This window comes from Glycine soja, chromosome 6, assembly GCF_004193775.1.
Source record: "Glycine soja cultivar W05 chromosome 6, ASM419377v2, whole genome shotgun sequence".
NCBI lineage: Eukaryota > Viridiplantae > Streptophyta > Magnoliopsida > Fabales > Fabaceae > Glycine > Glycine soja.
In genome coordinates this window covers 45,820,621-45,837,904 of record NC_041007.1, presented here as the reverse complement: position 1 = coordinate 45,837,904, position 17,284 = coordinate 45,820,621, and the positions used below count along the sequence as shown (strand labels likewise).

General features: G+C 28.1%; 3 protein-coding genes across 3 annotated transcripts; all 3 read right to left on the bottom strand.

Annotated features, from left to right (window-relative positions):
* Positions 1–266: 266 nt before the first annotated feature.
* On the bottom strand, positions 267–3,050 carry LOC114417225 (GDSL esterase/lipase EXL3-like). Its single transcript, XM_028382355.1, has 5 exons — positions 2,658–3,050; positions 2,432–2,562; positions 2,099–2,323; positions 1,162–1,417; positions 267–561 (listed from the first exon to the last, which is right to left on the bottom strand). Exons 1-5 carry the CDS (start codon positions 2,938–2,940, stop codon positions 368–370), a joined length of 1,089 nt encoding a protein of 362 aa, XP_028238156.1. The 5' UTR covers positions 2,941–3,050; the 3' UTR covers positions 267–367.
* Positions 3,051–7,973: 4,923 nt separating this feature from the next.
* LOC114417226 (GDSL esterase/lipase EXL3-like) lies at positions 7,974–9,906 on the bottom strand. The gene is made up of 5 exons (XM_028382356.1): positions 9,624–9,906; positions 9,297–9,427; positions 8,957–9,190; positions 8,565–8,820; positions 7,974–8,167 (listed from the first exon to the last, which is right to left on the bottom strand). Exons 1-5 carry the CDS (start codon positions 9,904–9,906, stop codon positions 7,974–7,976), a joined length of 1,098 nt encoding a protein of 365 aa, XP_028238157.1.
* A 2,590-nt stretch (positions 9,907–12,496) lies between these two features.
* LOC114417223 (expansin-A20-like) lies at positions 12,497–14,342 on the bottom strand. Its single transcript, XM_028382352.1, has 3 exons — positions 14,032–14,342; positions 13,620–13,938; positions 12,497–13,114 (listed from the first exon to the last, which is right to left on the bottom strand). The coding sequence occupies exons 1-3, from the start codon at positions 14,162–14,164 to the stop codon at positions 12,802–12,804; spliced, it is 765 nt and encodes a 254-aa protein (XP_028238153.1). The 5' UTR covers positions 14,165–14,342; the 3' UTR covers positions 12,497–12,801.
* Between the last annotated feature and the right edge of the window lie 2,942 nt (positions 14,343–17,284).

The window sequence follows — 17,284 nt, the reverse complement described above, 5'->3', positions numbered from 1 at the left end:
CTTGTAATTTATCATTTTTTTCATTTTTGTCCCTGCAAATATTTTTTTTGTTTTAATCCTACAAAATATGTGTTTTATTTTTTATCCCTAAAGTACTTTACATAACGCTTTGAACAGTATAAAAATGTTTTGAATACTGAAAAAAAAAACGTTATCTAAAGCACTTTAAGAATGAAAAATAAAACAATTACATTTTCTAAGGACGAAAAGAAGTTGCCGGGACAGAGATGAAAGAGGTGTTTAATTGCAAGAACCAAAAATGTCAGTTTGAAAAACCATTTTATAATTTTGAAGTATATTGTGTGAGCATTGCATGTAATTATTATAATGTTTATTTATTATTGAGAGTTTTACAATGAAACTGGCATTAGAAGAAGTCCTTGATTTTGTGATCAAGCACCAGAGAGCAAACTACATTATAGGCTGCTTGTGTAGGATGGAAACTGTCCCAGAATATGTAGTTTGAGGTGTTTGAACATATGTGCAAGACGAAATGGTTGCACATTAAGCTTACTTCCAAATTTCCTGTGCCACAGCATCCTTTGTCTATTACTTCAAAACCTAAACCATGACAATGAGCAAACGAATCAGACAAACAAAATTATACTAATCAAACTTTAGGAATTAATAACTAGCCAAGAAGTTTCATGAGAATCCTATTCCATTGTTGCTTGATTGGCATTTAAATTCTAATTTGTAGGTATCCTGGGAAGAGGATGATGAACCTAAGTGTAAGACAGAAAACCCAACAATTATATGAACCAGTGTTGCTAAATGGCAGTGCCATAACTGCCATGGCAGAATGACTGATGGATTTTTTGCCAATTGCCACAGACAATTTGTGAAGGAAGGCCTGCTATGGGAGTGTCATAGGCCGCAATGGCGTGGCTATATGACAGAATTTCAGCCTTCCACTATATTCCGCCATCTGCCATTGATAACATTGATATGAACATGCAAATCAATTTTCTAATTAGTTACTAATTTTCTTTTATATGAAAAGTCTCTGAATGTAATGTCAATTTTATATTTTGTGTTGAATCATTGGCATCAATAGTTGGTGTATATAGGATAAATATTCAAAAAGGTATAACTATAAATTGAGCTAGCTACTTTGTAAATGGTGTATAATGGTAATAGATGTGTCTGACTAGCGATTACCATATTTAGCTGGGTTTTGAATCAAATGTAGTAATGGGTTGTAAAGGTCAAGATAGACAAGTCTAGCCTCTTGAAACTGTTTCTTAAGAGCATCCATTTGGGATGAGAGCTTGCTGTTGAAGAGCACTGCAGCCTGGTTTTCAAAATCTGAACATGCTCTGGATATGCCTCCGTCAATTGTTCTCTGTGAGGGCACACACCCTAGAACCGGTAAACCAACTACTCCAATCCTTCTAGCTCCTAGTCCATAAAGTTCCTACATTCAGTTAATTTTTTTTAATGTTTTTTTTATGTAAAAACATCATGCAAAGATATACTTCTAAGAAATGACGCGTGTGGTTCACATAAATACACACATAAATATTTGTTAGGATTTGTCCACTGGCCTTGTGGCCCATTGGGGGGGGGGGGCCTAGGTCCTCCTTCTAGAATCAATGTTCTAAGGTCAAGTCTATTGCCTTATTAGTGTCATGAAGATAATTTTCACTTTGGTGTTTGTATGAGCCTCAAAATTAGGTCCTTCAAAGGTGTTTTGATGGGTTAAAGGAGGTCCGGAGGAGGGTGTTCATAAACTATGCTTAGCCTCCATTTCTAATCAATGTACAACTTTTTTGGTGTTTAAGTAGAATTGTCACGCCATGGGTTTTGACCCAATAAAACAAAATGGTACAATTGGCTTTTTATTAGCATCCTCTCAACAGAAAAAGGCCAATTGCCAACTACAACTAGGGACTAACGACAATGTCATTTGTCTTTGAGCTCAGTGTTGGGGTAACAGCTACATGTGCTATGATTGAAAAGTTATCACTTAGACCATAGTTTAGTTCTTTGAAGTCGGTTAACTTCAAAATTTACAGGAAAATGCACACATGATCATGCTCAACAAAGAAATATGCTAGCTCCTAACTTTCTCTTTTGGTCGTTTAATAGAACATACCTGCAAGAAGTTTGTGGCTTGTGACGCCATTAAGTCTGTGTATGCTTGAATGTCATATTCTACTCGCCTAAATACGTAAGTATTGGTAATGTCATTACTTCCTGTGCACAGGATGTAAATGCCTTTTGATATTATTGTTGCCGTTCTGTTTTCTCCAACTATTTCCATTATCTTGTTTTTGTACTCCCTGAACATGTCCAGTTGATCTGACAATGACCACACTAACTTACATGACATATACGATAAAGAAAGTAAAATTATAGTTAGTTTTTTAGATATGCTATGGAAAAATATATATGAATGTAAGGTTTTAGCTAGGGACAGTTAATTTACTGCTATTTTAGAAGTTAGAGGATCATATCCATTAGCACCAGATGCAAAGCTTACACCTGTGAGGAGATCTTGAGGTTGCAATTTTGGATCAAGATAAGGTGGCAAAAGCTCCTTGACTCCAAATTTTGCAGCTGAAAAAACCCAAATGAAATTTGTTAAGAAATTAAATAAGACCATGTTCATTCTATTATGTATATGAACATGGTGCAATGAATTTTGTCTGTACCTATGATGTCTGATGGGACTAAACCATTGCTGAACCTCCCAGTTGGTTGATTTCCTCCACCAAAATCTCTACCATATGGTAGAAAATTGCATTTTGCTATGGTGTTGATGTAGTTATTGTTACCCGTATCCACTATAGAGTCCCCAAACACAATCACTGCTGGGATACTTTCATAGTTTGGTAGACTCACAGAACTAACATGAAGAGAGATTATAACTATGGCAAAAGACCAAGGAATGACTTGAGGAAATTGAGAAAGAAGCTTTTCAAAGAGAATGTTCATGTTTACATGATCCCTATTGTAAATAATTAGTGTTCAGTGATTATATATTATTCGTCGGAAAACCTACATGATCTTTGAGTGAAAGATCCCCCTCAATCAATTATCTTTTCATTTCAAACTTAAAACTTTTTTAATAGATAAGAGTCGGGTATCACTCATATAATAATTTATTTCTTAATTTTTATATTTAATATTTTGATTACTATTATATTTAATAAATATAGTTTGAATATAGTAGTATTTTGAATCCGAAAAAATTTAATATAGTATTTAATGTTTTTGGACGGTATACTTTACTTATCATGTATTATTTATGATATTTATTACATATAATATATTATGAATAAATAATACATTTATTGATAGTATTTTTTTTACTCATTCAGTAGTTTAACACTACCTTCTTCTTAGATATAAGTTTTTTTTTATTAATTTTTTTTCATTTTTTGTATTAATTATTTTTTTTAACAAAATATCGTGATTACTTTACAATAAATTCTAAATCATTAAGATAAACTTATTCTATTTCTGATAAGGACTAAGGATTAGAGAAGAAAGCTAGCGAACATTTATTAATTAATTAAGTAAAAAATAATTAAATGAAAAAAGTAAGATGATGAGTCTGAAAATTTTTTAAAGAAAATTTTAGGAAAACAATATTAATGGTTAATAAATTTAATGTTTTTAACTAAATTAATTATTTAAAAAATCAAATTAGTTAAAACACTCTTATATTTAATAGCGCAAGCAGTAACAACAATAAAAAAAAAAAATGAAAACTACATCTTAATATGCATTGTTCCAACTTCCAACTATATAGTAGACAACAAGTGCGGCAGAAAAAAGGACATCACAGAAGGATGATCAGTGGTTATTCAAAGAAGCCCCTTTCTTGGCAACACACCCGCACAATCAGTGGCCTCACAAAAAACATGTTGAATGTTGAAACACATACGCAATATAGTATAATATTAACACGATAAATGAAGCTTTATACTTATGCATCTTTATTTTTTTTAAAAATAAAATAATTTATTATTTAAATTTTAAATTTATAGTATAAAAATGATAATACACTAAAATTAATTTAATAATTATTATGTATATTATTTTTACTATATTTTAATTTTCATATTTGAAATTATATATTCCTTATAAAAATTCTAAGAGAATATAATTCCTTTTATCTATTTAATAATATTATATTTGTATTATCTTTTCTTGTGGTTAATATTATTTAATAATATTACATTTACATTATCTTTTCTTGTATTTAAGATTATTGATTATGATTTGATCATGCATTTGTATTTACTATTTTAGCATTTTAGCTTTGTAAAGAGATTTGGGAGAAAAGACTGATGAATTAGGTCCTTTCATGTCGGGACCAAAATTAGATGCAGGTGTAAATTTGAATAATTATAAATAGAAAAAAAATCATTAACATTGAGTAACTCTAGTAGGCTTAGGCTAAGTTTTCAACATTCATCTTTTAAATTTTCTTCTACAATAATATTAGATTTTTTCATTTTTTCTATCTTAATTGATTAATTTAAATTCTTTTTTAATTTTTCCTCTTATTTGATTTAATTTTTTGTCAATTTAAATTACTATTTTTTTCATAACTTTTTCAAATAAATTTTCTTTAACTTTTTTTATTAATAAAATATTCATCTACCTAATTACGAACAAAGTTCATCTGAATTCGACATTCGGATTATCATTTTAACTTTATTACTTGAGAAACATTGGTTACCCATCCATCAACACTTAGCTCTCTTTTTATATATAAATGGAGTGAAAATCAAGTTATATTTTAGTGAAAATATTTCTTTCATTTTCATCTAATAATTTTATTCAGCTCACTTAATTAGGAGTATAATATTCTTATTAATTAGATTATGTCTATATTTTTTTGAAAATTTTAAATTATTTAATATTTCATTAAATAAATTAAATTTAACATATAATATACTTTGAAAAATTGTAAGTAAATGTTTATCATAGTATCTCATAATATTTGAAAATTTGAGTATCATTAATTTGTAAATAAAATTTTAATTTAATAGCATTATGAATAATCAGTTTGAAATCAATAAATAACTTAACGATTATGAAAACATGGTTAGTATAAATAATTAAATTTCCTTAATTATTATTTAATATTTGAAAAAGTAACATGTGATTATGATTAAATTAATTTCCTAGGTTACAACTTTTTTCCTAGGCTTTGTTTCACGGACAATATGTTTTCCATGTTTGTTAAAAGGTAATCAAATAATATTATCGTACATAACTCATTTCCTAGCATCCATATTGTAATTGTTTTGCTCTATCTTTGCATTCTCATGTAAAGAGTTGAGAATTTTACATTCCCATTAGAATATTTAAAATAATTTCTCATTTTCTTCTTATTTAACTTCATTTATTTATTTAATATTTTATTTTAAAATTAAATTAAATTTAAAAACATTCCCGAGAATCATAAGTATGCACCAAACATTTTTTTATGCATTAATAACATTATCAGAAATATTATTCTCGGAACTATAATCAAATTCATGAAACAAAAGCCTCTTAAAATCTATTAAATTCAAACCAAATAGGAAGTGTTATGTTTTAATTCCATTTAATTATTCTCATAAATGTTTTGTAATGATTAATTTATTTGTTGTCTTTTAAACGTCAGGATTCATATTAAAAAGAAAAACAACGATGACGGTTGTCTCCCAAGTGTTTTCAATGTTTTAAATCATGATCAACTTTTAGAATACATTTAAAATAAGAGTTTAATTATCATCATAAAAGTAATATAATTTTATATTATTATTTAATTATATATCATTATTAATATGACTTTTAAAGTGATTATCATAAAAGTCAACAATCTTATTATACATTATGATTTATAATTGAATGACGATTATTTTATACATCTTGAGTGCATAACTTTTTTTTCTCTTAAAATATAGAAAAAACAATGAAGATACGTTTTTGTTCAAGAATTATCCAATTACATGAGTACAATCCCTTCTCAGTCAGATTTTGCATGACCAAAATACCCAAAATGGTAAAAAAATGAATCTATTATTTTGATAAATGCTTATTTTTTAATGATACTTTAGAAGAAGAAAAAAATTATTTATCATAATAAGTTATTCGCTAAAATGTAATTTTGGTCTTCTTATTTTTTCAAATTGGTGATTTCAATCTGCTCATTCTTTTAATTGAGACATTTAGGAGAGTGTATTTGATTATGATTTTAAAAGACTATTTTAACATAAAAAAGTCTTGAATTTTGAAGATTATGTAGGAATATTATGACTTATCATATTTATTTACAAGACTTTTATGATAATTTGAATTTTAAAGGATTTATACAGTGTTATAAAATTCGGTCCGGCACGGTTGGTCAAATCGGGACTTGATGGCCTTATTGGGTCAATTTCACTATTGGATAGTTCATGCATGTGGTCTAGGATGATTCAGTCAAATCTAACGACTCAGCCCAGTTTTACAAATTCAGATTGGATTATGCACGCAAAAAAAAAAAATGGACCTCCTTTACGATATCATTTTGATATCTCATTATTATCAATTGTTATTTTAGATATTGGAGTATGGATAAATTTTTTTTAATCAAATAATTTTAGTTATATACTTATATATAATAGATACATATACAATTTTGAATTTTTAATATATACCATATTAAATCGAGCCAATTACTAGTCAATCAATTGGATCACTAACTTATTATCTCTACTAGGTCAATGATCGGACCGATCTTATAACACTGGATTTATATCATAAGGATTTGAAAAGACTTTATAAATTTATAAGATTTGAAAGAATTTTGTGAATTTTTAAAAACACATTCAAAATTATAAGTTAGTAAAAGAAATAATAAGAAATGATGAGGTTTGGATAAAAAAATAAAATTAATATAATTTTTTTAATCTTTTAATAACTAAATTAATTCTAGTTTTATGTCCTCCTATACTAACCATTCTTGCTATAACATCTTCTCATTCTCACTTTTGAATTTAAACAATAGATTTAAAATTATACGTTGGTTTCTCTTTTTTTTTAATTACTACAATTATTTTAGGATAAATCCAATGACATGTTTAGATGGGGTACAATAATAAATACTAGAAGGGAGTAGTGAAGGTGAAAAATTTATAGGAAGATTCTTGAGTTATGCAAATGACAAAATTAAGGGTGACAATCACGAAAATATTACGTTGAGCAGGTGATGTACATAATCATTATAAGGAAAACATGATTAACCTTAACACATAAGGCAAATATCAATTTAATTTAGAAAACAAACGGAAAAGCACAGAGAGAATGAGTATATTTGTTATTTTTTATTTCAAAAGAAGATGATATATGTGATAAGAGAAAATAAAGTCTAGTAACCAATAGAAAAAGAAAAAAAAAGAATCTAATAAAATCTTAAGGGTTTGAATGAGATTGTTTGATAGTTTATACTTAAAAAGTCTGATAAATCTATTGAAATTCTTCTTAAAAAATAATTTATCGAAATGTATATATTTTTTAATATTAAAAGATTTTTTTATAAGTTATAAAAAAATTTAATTGAACAACATTTAATTTTGCTGCCCTCTTTGAAATTTTTTAAAAGTATTAATTAAATACTACAAAACTTGTTTATATCATTTAAAATCCTAATTGAATAACACAAGACTTTTTTTTATAAAAAAAATAGGAGATAAAAACTGGTTATATAATAACTAAAATTTGATAAAAATATAACATTGGGATAAGATTTTTTTAAAAAAAAAATATTACTGTTTATATTATAATTAAAAAGTTAAGAGATAAAAATTAATTGTACAATAATTAAAATTTAAAGAAAGAAAAAAATATCGAATAAAAAAAAATCAGATTTCGTTAAAATAATTGAATAATAATCTATTACTTTTTTAAAATTTAGAAAGAAAAAAAAATGGGGGAGGGGGCCTTTTTCCCTGTCCCTGATTAGGAGTGTTACAATGAAACTAGCCTTAGAAGAAGTCCTTGATATTTTTATCAAGCACCTGAGAACAAAGCACTTTATATCCCTCTTCCGTAGGATGGAAACTGTCCCAGAATATGTAGCTTGAGGTGTTTGAACATATGTGCGGCGTTAAACGGTTGCACAAAAAGCCTACTTCAAAATCTCCTGTGCCACAACATCCTTTGTCTGTTACTTCAAAACCTAAACCAACAAATACCATGACAATGAGCAATGCATCAAACAAACAAAAATGTAGTAATCAAACTTTAGGCATTGGATAACTAGTCAAGAATTAATGTACATGAGATTCCTATTCCATTGTTGCTTTAGGGACATTTAATTTCATGCTAATTTGTTGGTTATGGGTGGTGTAAGACAAACAACCCCACAATAATAAGAACATGCAATTGAATTTTCTAGTTAGTTACTAATTTTCTTTTATCAAAGTCTGTAAATGCAATGTCAACTTTATATTATGTGTTGAATCATTGGCATAAAAAAATTATGCATATAGGTTAAATATTCAAAAAGTGTATAACTATAAATTAAGCTAGCTACTTGTAAAATTTATATAATGGTAATAGGTGTGTTTGATTACCATATTTAGTTGCATTTTGAATCATATTGAGTAATGGGTTGTAAATCTCAAGGTAGACAAATTTGGTCTCTGGAAACTGCTTCTTAAGGGCATCTATTTGGGATGAGAGCTTGTTGTTGAAGAGCGTCGCGGCGTGGTTTTCAAAATCTGAGCATTCTCTGTGTATGCCTCCTTGAATTGTTCTTTGAAAGGGCACACACCCTAGAACTGGCAAACCAATTACTCCAATCCTTCTAGCTCCTAGTCCATAAAGTTCCTACATCCAATTCATTTTTATTAATATTTTTTGTGTAAAAATATCATACAAGGATATATTAAATAAGTTCTAAGAAATGGAAGTCTAATACAAAAGACTAAACCAAATTGTATATTTGGGCATGTGATTCACATACTTTCAAGAAGTTTGTGGCTTGTTTAATCATGAAGTCTATGTATGATTGAATGTCATATTGTAGTCGCCTAAATGGTGATAGAGAGTAAGTATTGGCAATGTCATTACTTCCTGTGCACAAGATGTATATGCTTTTTGATATTATTGTTGTTGTTCTGTTTCCTCCAACTGTTTCCTTTATCTTGTTTTTGTATTCCCTGAACTTGTCTAGTTGATCTGATAATGACAGCACTGACTAAAGTGACATGACAAAGAAAGTAAATTATAATTAGTCTTTAAGATATACTATGGAAAAATGAAGATATATGAATGTAAGGTTATAGTTAGGGACAATTATTTACTGCAATTTTAGATGTTAGAGGATCATATCCGCTGCCACCAGATGCAAAGCTTACACCTGTGAGGAGATCTTGAGGTTGCAATTTTGGATCAAGATAAGGTGGCAAAAGCTTCTTGACTCCCAATTTTGCAGCTGAAAAAAACCAAAGGAAATTTGTTAAGAAATTGAATAAGAACATGTTCATACTATAATTATAATGCATATGGTAACATGGTGCAAGAGCATGGGAGGCAGAGAGGTTTGAATCTGCACTATTAACAATTAACTAACATTTGTTGATAAAAAAAAATTATACAAGAGCAAAGAGAGCAAGGATTTTTGTTTGTACCAATGATGTCTGATGGGGTTAAACCATTGCTGAACCTCCCGGTTGGTTGATTTCCTCCACCAAAATCTTTACCATATGGTAGGAAATTGACTTTGGCTATGGTGTTGATGTAGTTGTTGTTACCTGTATCCACTATAGAGTCCCCAAACACAATCACTGCTGGGACACTTTCATTGTTTGGTAGACTCACAACACTAACATGTTGAGAGGTAATAACTGTGGCAAAAGACCAAAGAATGACTAGAGACAATTGAGAAACAAGCTTTACAAAGAGGAACTTCATGTTTCTATGATCCATATTGCAAATGATTAGTATTTGATTATATATTGTAAACAACCGTTACATTTAAAATAAAAATATATTATATTTAATTCTTTTTGAAAGGATTATATATTTAATGAAAAGGATATTATATTTATGAATATAAAAAATTTACCATATTTTTAATTTGACTGTATATTATATTTAATAAATATAATCTTTAAATTTTTTTTATTAATATTAAAACTAATTCATTTGAAATATATACTATTTTTGGTAAAATATTTAGAAATATACTATATTTAATAAACTTAGCATTTTAATATTTAGTCACGTTATTTATTTTGAAAATTATTTCTTTGATAAAACATATTTTAAAATAGAAAAATTGAGATATATAATATAATATATAAATACATAATAACTTATTTGTCAATTTTCATTCTTTATAATTTGACTGTGTATTATTTTTAATACATTAATATAATATTTAATGTTGTTGGTAAACTAATTTTACTTATAATATATTAATTACAATATTTATTAAATATGGTATATTTATTAATTTTAAATGAAACACAGTTATTATATAATGCCTATATGTGTTTAAATCTTTTTACTTTTTATTCTTGAAAAGAATTAGTTTATAAAATATCTTTTAAAACAAAAAAATTTGAATATATATTGATATAAATTTAATAAAATAATAAACATACATAACAATTTATCTCATATATTGTTTTAATGTCCAAGATATCTTTCAATTTTTTTTAAGGAAGATATTTTTCGATTGAAAGCTAAAGACTAATATCTCAACATATAGAGATTCATTTAAAAGACTTATCTTTACATATGATCTATTCACTTTCGACATATACTTAATCAAGGTCGGCTTTGGGCCTAGACTGGGTGATGGCTTAGGTTGCATATATTTGTGTAATATTTTTTTTATATTTTTTTCTATATATATTAAAATTATTATATTCTGTCATGACTTCCTTTTATATTAAAATTATAACGAAACATGCTACTATGCAGAATACTTTGTTGATTTTCTTTTTTTATTGTGTTGAATTCATAAATCGATGTTAAAAAAATATCTAACATATTAACACTGGATATATAGGCTAGGCTATGTTTGGTAAATTTTTTGAGAAGTTTATAATCTTGTTTGACTAGCTTATAAATTACTTTTTCAAAATAAATTATTTTAGTAACTTATTTTTTATAAACTACTTCAAACAACTTATTTAAAATAAATTATGAAAAATAAGTTAACTTATGAACATAAGCTAGCTTATTTATAACTTATAATTTTACTAAAATATATCAACTTAAGAACTAAGTTAAAGTGATAAATGTTCAATATTTTAGGAATTACTCATAGATTTATTCAAGGACCACTAAAGAGAAAGGATAATACTTCAAAGACGAAATGGGTAGTTCACTTCATTCACAATCAACAAAACTGGAATTCGAATGCTGGAAAAGAACAACCATTCCTTAACTTCATAGGAAAAAATAAAACATGCTTTCTCAACATGTACGAAATGGGTTGTGGATCCGGTAGTGTTTGGATCCGACCCGTGATTAATGTGAGTTAGGGTCGGATCCTTGTTCGAGAATTCTTCTTCTTCCTCTTCGGGCACGTGCTGCCCGGACAACCCCCACGTGTTAGGATGATTGAATTGGATTCTAATTTTTTCACTAATAAAAATTAGGTTAAATTAGCTTTTCTCTTAATTTCAAAGCGACGCCGTATTGGTTGTCATTGGGTTGTTGATGCCGAGATTTTGATTTCTGAGTCTGACATGTCAAGCTATTATGCGTTTGTGGCACTGAAATGTTAGGATGTTTATCGGTTTTATAACAAAATGCCTTACAAAATAAAATAATTTCAAGCTAAAAGGTATTTTAAAAAATAATTAATCATATTAATATTGTGTTACAATTTACATTCTATCAATGCTGTTGAACGTTTGTTTATTTGTAATATGATCGAGGATTGTACATTTTCATCAACCGAACTGTGCTAAAACAACTGAACTGTTTTGAATGAAAAATCAAACTTAACTGTTCCATAGTTAAGTTTTAAAAAACTGAACTGCTCTGAAACCGAATTTATTGAATCGAACTGAATTATAATATATGAGATAAAAAAAATGTGAAAAAATTGCTTCAAAATAAAATGGTTATGGAGAACAATTCAAACTAGTTCATAATAGTTCAATTCGCCGGAACTTTTTTTTACAGTTCAATTTAGTTATTTAGGAGTTCAGTTCATCTATTTTGTCCACTGAGTGGAGGGGTGGGTAGCTTCTCTAATGAGGAGTTTCTTATTCCTAAGATTATTGTACACAGATTTGGAGGCTTTAGATGCAACCCTTTTTGCTGTCATCTTATGATATTCTCTAGTAGAATTTCATGAATTAAGAGGGAATTGGAACTTTATAATTTGATATTTATAAGATGCACTTAGAATAAATGGAATTAGTTGAAACTGCAAGAGTTTCTTGTCCTGAGAGCAATGACTTCAAATCAAACTATGCCTTACCATGGAGAGATTTGGGGGCAAAAAAAAGCTCAAGCAACAAAAATTAATCACAAGATGGAAAAGAAACTGAGTTCTTCATATGACTACTTATTCAGGACATTACTTTTCAAATAATTACAAATTCCGCCAATGGACTGCCTTTTGATCAACAGGATCTTAAGGATAGGGATCATAGGTTACCCTTTGCGCAACTTTTTTTTTTTCTTTTCATCATTTTTACCACAGGGATTCAATCATGAGCAAAATATACAATTAAGCTTGTGCTCTTTGACAACTGATTTCACTAATCATAGTTTTTCAATTACAGCTTAAAGTTATAAATTGAATCCCCCCAAAAATTTGTCCTACTTAGACTTCTGAATCTACTCATGCTCAAATTGTTTTCCTTCAAATGTCTGTCCAAACATCCAGTTTGCAGGTGCTACATTGTAAGATGTGAGTGTCTTTCCACTGCTGCTGGTTACCTCAAAGGACAAAGGCTGATTTTGGAAGTTGAAATTGCAATGCCAGTTTTGTCCCCAGTTCCTGGCCATTGGTATCCATCCTGATCTAGATCCTTTCACTTTCACAGCAAACACTTCACCATCCAGACCAACATTGGAAATCAGGACTTGATAGAAGTGAGAACTCCCACTCATTGTGAATCTCATGCCACCACTTCTTTCACACTTCACTCTGCAAGAAACTTAAATGTTAACATGGTAAATCCAAGGTAAAATGTGTTTTAGGTTTCTTTGTTTTTTATGTCAGAATTAGTCTTAACGCATGTTTGTTTTATTTTAGCAAACAGTCTTTTGGAACAAAATGAGGTTTGCAAAAACATCTGGACCCTTCCTTTTGTAAAACTGAGTTTGTAGACCATTAGATTTATTTTGGAATTCGTGCACCACATTTTGAACGGAAATCCAAACATAATCTTAGTATCTGTACTTTAAAAATGATCATCTTGGTCCCTATAACGGTTAATTATACTTGGTAAATTTCCTCCCTAAAACAGTTAACAAAAGAGTTAGGGTGAGGGATGAAATTCACAAAATACCAAAAATACAAAAAAAAAAAACCAAACTCATCATTTTTAAAGTATAACTATTGACCAATTTTGACTGAGAACAGAGGACCTAAAACATATTATACACTAAAATTCATCAATCTTTAGCATTGAAACTTTTATTTTGGTTACCTTCTATACTGAACCGGCACTATATCAGCTTTGTTCTTGGCAATTTCAGCAAATGCTGCCCGTGACATCTCAAAATGTTCTCTTGGAAAGTTGCACCAGCCACCATAATCAACAGAAAGCCCATAATTTGGAGCACAGAAATCTGTAACAGTAACAACAACAGAAGGGCTTCCCATCACACACCACAAGATGTGATCAACACACCTGATTTCATAGCAAGCCCCACATGTGCTCCCTCTGTTGAACAAAATAGTGCTTAAACCAGCACTGTGTTTCCCATAACTGGCCCTGTGGAGGTCTCCATAACCACATGCTCCTTCTGCAACACATATCACAAGTTCACAACCACATTGTCAAAAACATGATGTCACAGACTATCTAAGAAGAACCAAAGAGAAAGTGAAGTTAGTACCTGTAATAAGAGATCCCTCTGTGTCATTTGCATGAGTTGCAGTAGCTTTCTTCCACTCCTGGTCTTTGTAAGCAATAATCTTGCATGATTGTAGTAAGATCAAGTAGAGAAGTGTATACTGAAGAACACCCATCTGAGATAATTCTGTTTAGAAACTGATTATTACTTTAAATTGAAATACTTTTAAGTCTATTATGTTTTTTGTGATATGTGGGGCTAAGAGGAGACTCAACAAATAGGGAAAATTGGTTCTTTTTCTAGCTGCAAATGATGATGATCTCGTTGCTAAAGATGGAGATATAGCCTATCTTTGAATAAAAGTTTAAAATATATTTTGGAAATTTTAATGCACATTTTTTAATTCTAATTTTAAGACATAGAATACAAAATGAAAATGTTTTTGTCTTAAAAGTAAAAGTATTTTTTTAATTCTCCCAACTGCATCCACACATATAAAATTAGTGTGTGTTTCTCATCATCAATGCATATATAAAGCATTTTTTATGTCAAAAGTTCAAAACAGCATAGAAGCTACACTGGAATGCTTCAAAAAGACACGCGTTACTCTTGAATGGAAGTGCTCCCAAACACACCGTAACGGTGAAGTTGACAAAAAAGACTCTAGAAAAAAAATTCAAAATTTTACTTACCTTTCAAAGCAACATTATATTTTATTTTATTTTATTGTGTTTTGAAATTTGAGAATGTATATTAAAATTTTTAAAACTACATTTTCAACATCTATCTAAACATAATCATACATGCCCAGATTAACTAGATTAAAGTTGTAAAGTTAAATATAAGTAAATTTTGTTCTGTAAATTGATTTTGAAAAATTAATTTATTTTGTATATTTCAAATTAAATTTGAAGACAAAAATAAAGCAAAACTTAGTTTACAGTTGAACCCAACTGAAATCAATAAAGAACTTGAGGCTTCCCAACCGAAAATCAAACCTAGCCATAAGCATTAAAAAACTCAAGGCTTCCCAGCCGAAAATCAAACCTAGGCATAAATAATTAAGCATTGACAAATTTTAGCAATGGATGATTAATTTCCAAATTGTGGGGACACATGAAATAATAAATAAGCCGAGAAATAAGGTAGTTTGTTGCTCATTCCAAGGAGCCTGCCTGCTCTTTCTTTTGTTTGCTTTGATGCTTTACTATTGTCTCTTCTTTTTAGGGGAAAAAATGGAATGGAGAGTCCAAAAGGAGGGTTTGGAGCCTGCAATTTAGATGCAGTTCATACAGAAAAGGGTTTTAGGCTTTGTGATGGTGGCAGACACACAAAGCAGAAAGTTCTACTACTACTATACTCTTCAGTGAGGAACCTTGACTACCAAAGGAATGCTTTATTAATCATTTTGTTTCTGGGACATGCAGTGTTTTAAGGATTTGGTTAGTTGATTTATGCTTTATTTTCTTTAATTTTATTTAAAATCAATTTAGATGATATGAAAATACTATATGATATGACAAATTGACAATATATTTTACATTATTTGTAAAAATAACTACTGTGTAAAAATTAAATTAGCAGCTTTTTTAGGCTTCCTAGAAAAAGAAATGTTGATAAGTAATTTTAATTGTTGATGAGAACCCAAGTATTGAATTTTTTTTTTAAACTGAGAATTCAACTATTTATATTCTAGTATATTTATAATATATGCACATAACACGATAATTGGTTTTCTCATTAACAACTGAAATTAATTACTTTATCCTCCAAATAAAATGCTCATTTTAGAAAAGTAAAATGTAATCATAGTGTGTGTTTCAATAAATGCATGTACACTTGATTCTATTAAAAAGAATTGGTCTACAATAATCACACTGATATTAAAACCTCCTTTGACTCTATGTATATTAATCAAAGTCTCGTCAGTGGATCGATCCTAGTTGATTCTATTAAAATTGTTTTAAAATGAAGGATTTTATTTTTAAACATGTATTTTAAATGTGGGTTTATTGAAAATTTTAGTATAAAATTTTAAGATCAACTTAAAAATTATAATTTTATAGTTTTAGTTGAATAAACGTTTATCTTTTATTTATTTGGGATGAAAGAAAATGCATAAAAAAAGAAAATATTGATTTTTTTTTTGTATTTGGATATTTTTTAAGCAAAAAGGAGCCTGATAAAACATCACATTAGTAATATAAATTCCAACTAGATTGACACTGTTACTACTATCACAAACACCTCCAGAAATATACCGACAAGAAAGGGTGAAGAAAACATTTAGAGGACCAAAATCATATAAGGAGAACAAATTATTTGAATCTTTAAGAAGGTAAACTCTTTCTATGCCCAAGAAGATATTGTGATATAAAAAAGGTGGTGAATCCCAAAAAAAATTACCTTTGTTATGTGTACCAAAGCTAGCTAACATGTTTGCACAATCATAACCTCACGATAAATGGAGACATCGTAAGCATGTTATGGAAAAATTGAGAAAAAAGAATGAAATTTTAATTGAGAAAAAAATATAAAAATAAAGGTGATGTAATAATGGGACGTCACATCCACAATTCCATTCTAAGAATTGATTTATATACGACTTTATATAAAGACTAAAGCTAGTTGAAAAAAAATGTTGATAGTACAGGAAAGGTTACTTCTATCCACTAAGTATTTTAATTAATTTTTAATTTTTTTATCAGTTAAATATTTATTTTAACAAGCTTTTTTTTAATAATTTTTAACATTTTTATATGTGATTTGAAATAATATTTTTTTAAATGTTAACTTTTATTTTTTATATTTTTTCACTTTAATTTTTTATATATTTATTCATTTTTATTGTTACTTTTTTTATAGATAAATTACAGTTTTATTATTTTTCTATTATTTTATATTTTATGTTACTCTAATAACTAATTTTACTAAATACAAGCTGATTTTTTCATCTTCGAACTAACACTTAATTTTATCAAACATAAACAAAATAACTTTTATTGATGAAAATGTGTGAAATGTTTCCAAGAAAGGATGATCCAGAATGCTAGCTAGTTTGTCATTATTATTATTTAATTATAAATCATATGATAAATTTATTGATTTTTATAAAATTATATTTTAAAATCATACAAATCGTGATTTATAATTAAATAATTATATAAAATTATTTTACACAATGATTACATCATCATTAAATTTTTTATATTTTATAGATTTTAATTATATGACTATAAATTTGTCATGTCTGTTTATGATCATCTCTTTTTATGTTATTATAATTGTCATATGA

What these genes read in the sequence shown, in the direction of transcription:
- LOC114417223 (XM_028382352.1), bottom strand. Translation starts at nt 14,164, where the DNA reads ATGGGTGTTCTTCAGTATACACTTCTCTACTTGATCTTACTACAATCA. An exon ending in AGAGGGATCTCTTATTACAG is followed by an intron (nt 13,939 to 14,031) that starts GTACTAACTTCA and finishes TATGTGTTGCAG; the next exon opens with AAGGAGCATGTGGTTATGGA. An exon ending in GTGCCGGTTCAGTATAGAAG is followed by an intron (nt 13,115 to 13,619) that starts GTAACCAAAATA and finishes AGTTTCTTGCAG; the next exon opens with AGTGAAGTGTGAAAGAAGTG.
- LOC114417226 (XM_028382356.1), bottom strand. Translation starts at nt 9,906, where the DNA reads ATGAAGTTCCTCTTTGTAAAGCTTGTTTCTCAATTGTCTCTAGTCATT. An exon ending in CTCTAACATCTAAAATTGCA is followed by an intron (nt 9,191 to 9,296) that starts GTAAATAATTGT and finishes ATGTCACTTTAG; the next exon opens with TCAGTGCTGTCATTATCAGA. An exon ending in AAGCCACAAACTTCTTGAAA is followed by an intron (nt 8,821 to 8,956) that starts GTATGTGAATCA and finishes AATTGGATGTAG; the next exon opens with GAACTTTATGGACTAGGAGC.
- LOC114417225 (XM_028382355.1), bottom strand. Translation starts at nt 2,940, where the DNA reads ATGAACATTCTCTTTGAAAAGCTTCTTTCTCAATTTCCTCAAGTCATT. An exon ending in CTCTAACTTCTAAAATAGCA is followed by an intron (nt 2,324 to 2,431) that starts GTAAATTAACTG and finishes ATGTCATGTAAG; the next exon opens with TTAGTGTGGTCATTGTCAGA. An exon ending in TCAAAACCCAGCTAAATATG is followed by an intron (nt 562 to 1,161) that starts GTAATCGCTAGT and finishes GTCATGGTTTAG; the next exon opens with GTTTTGAAGTAATAGACAAA.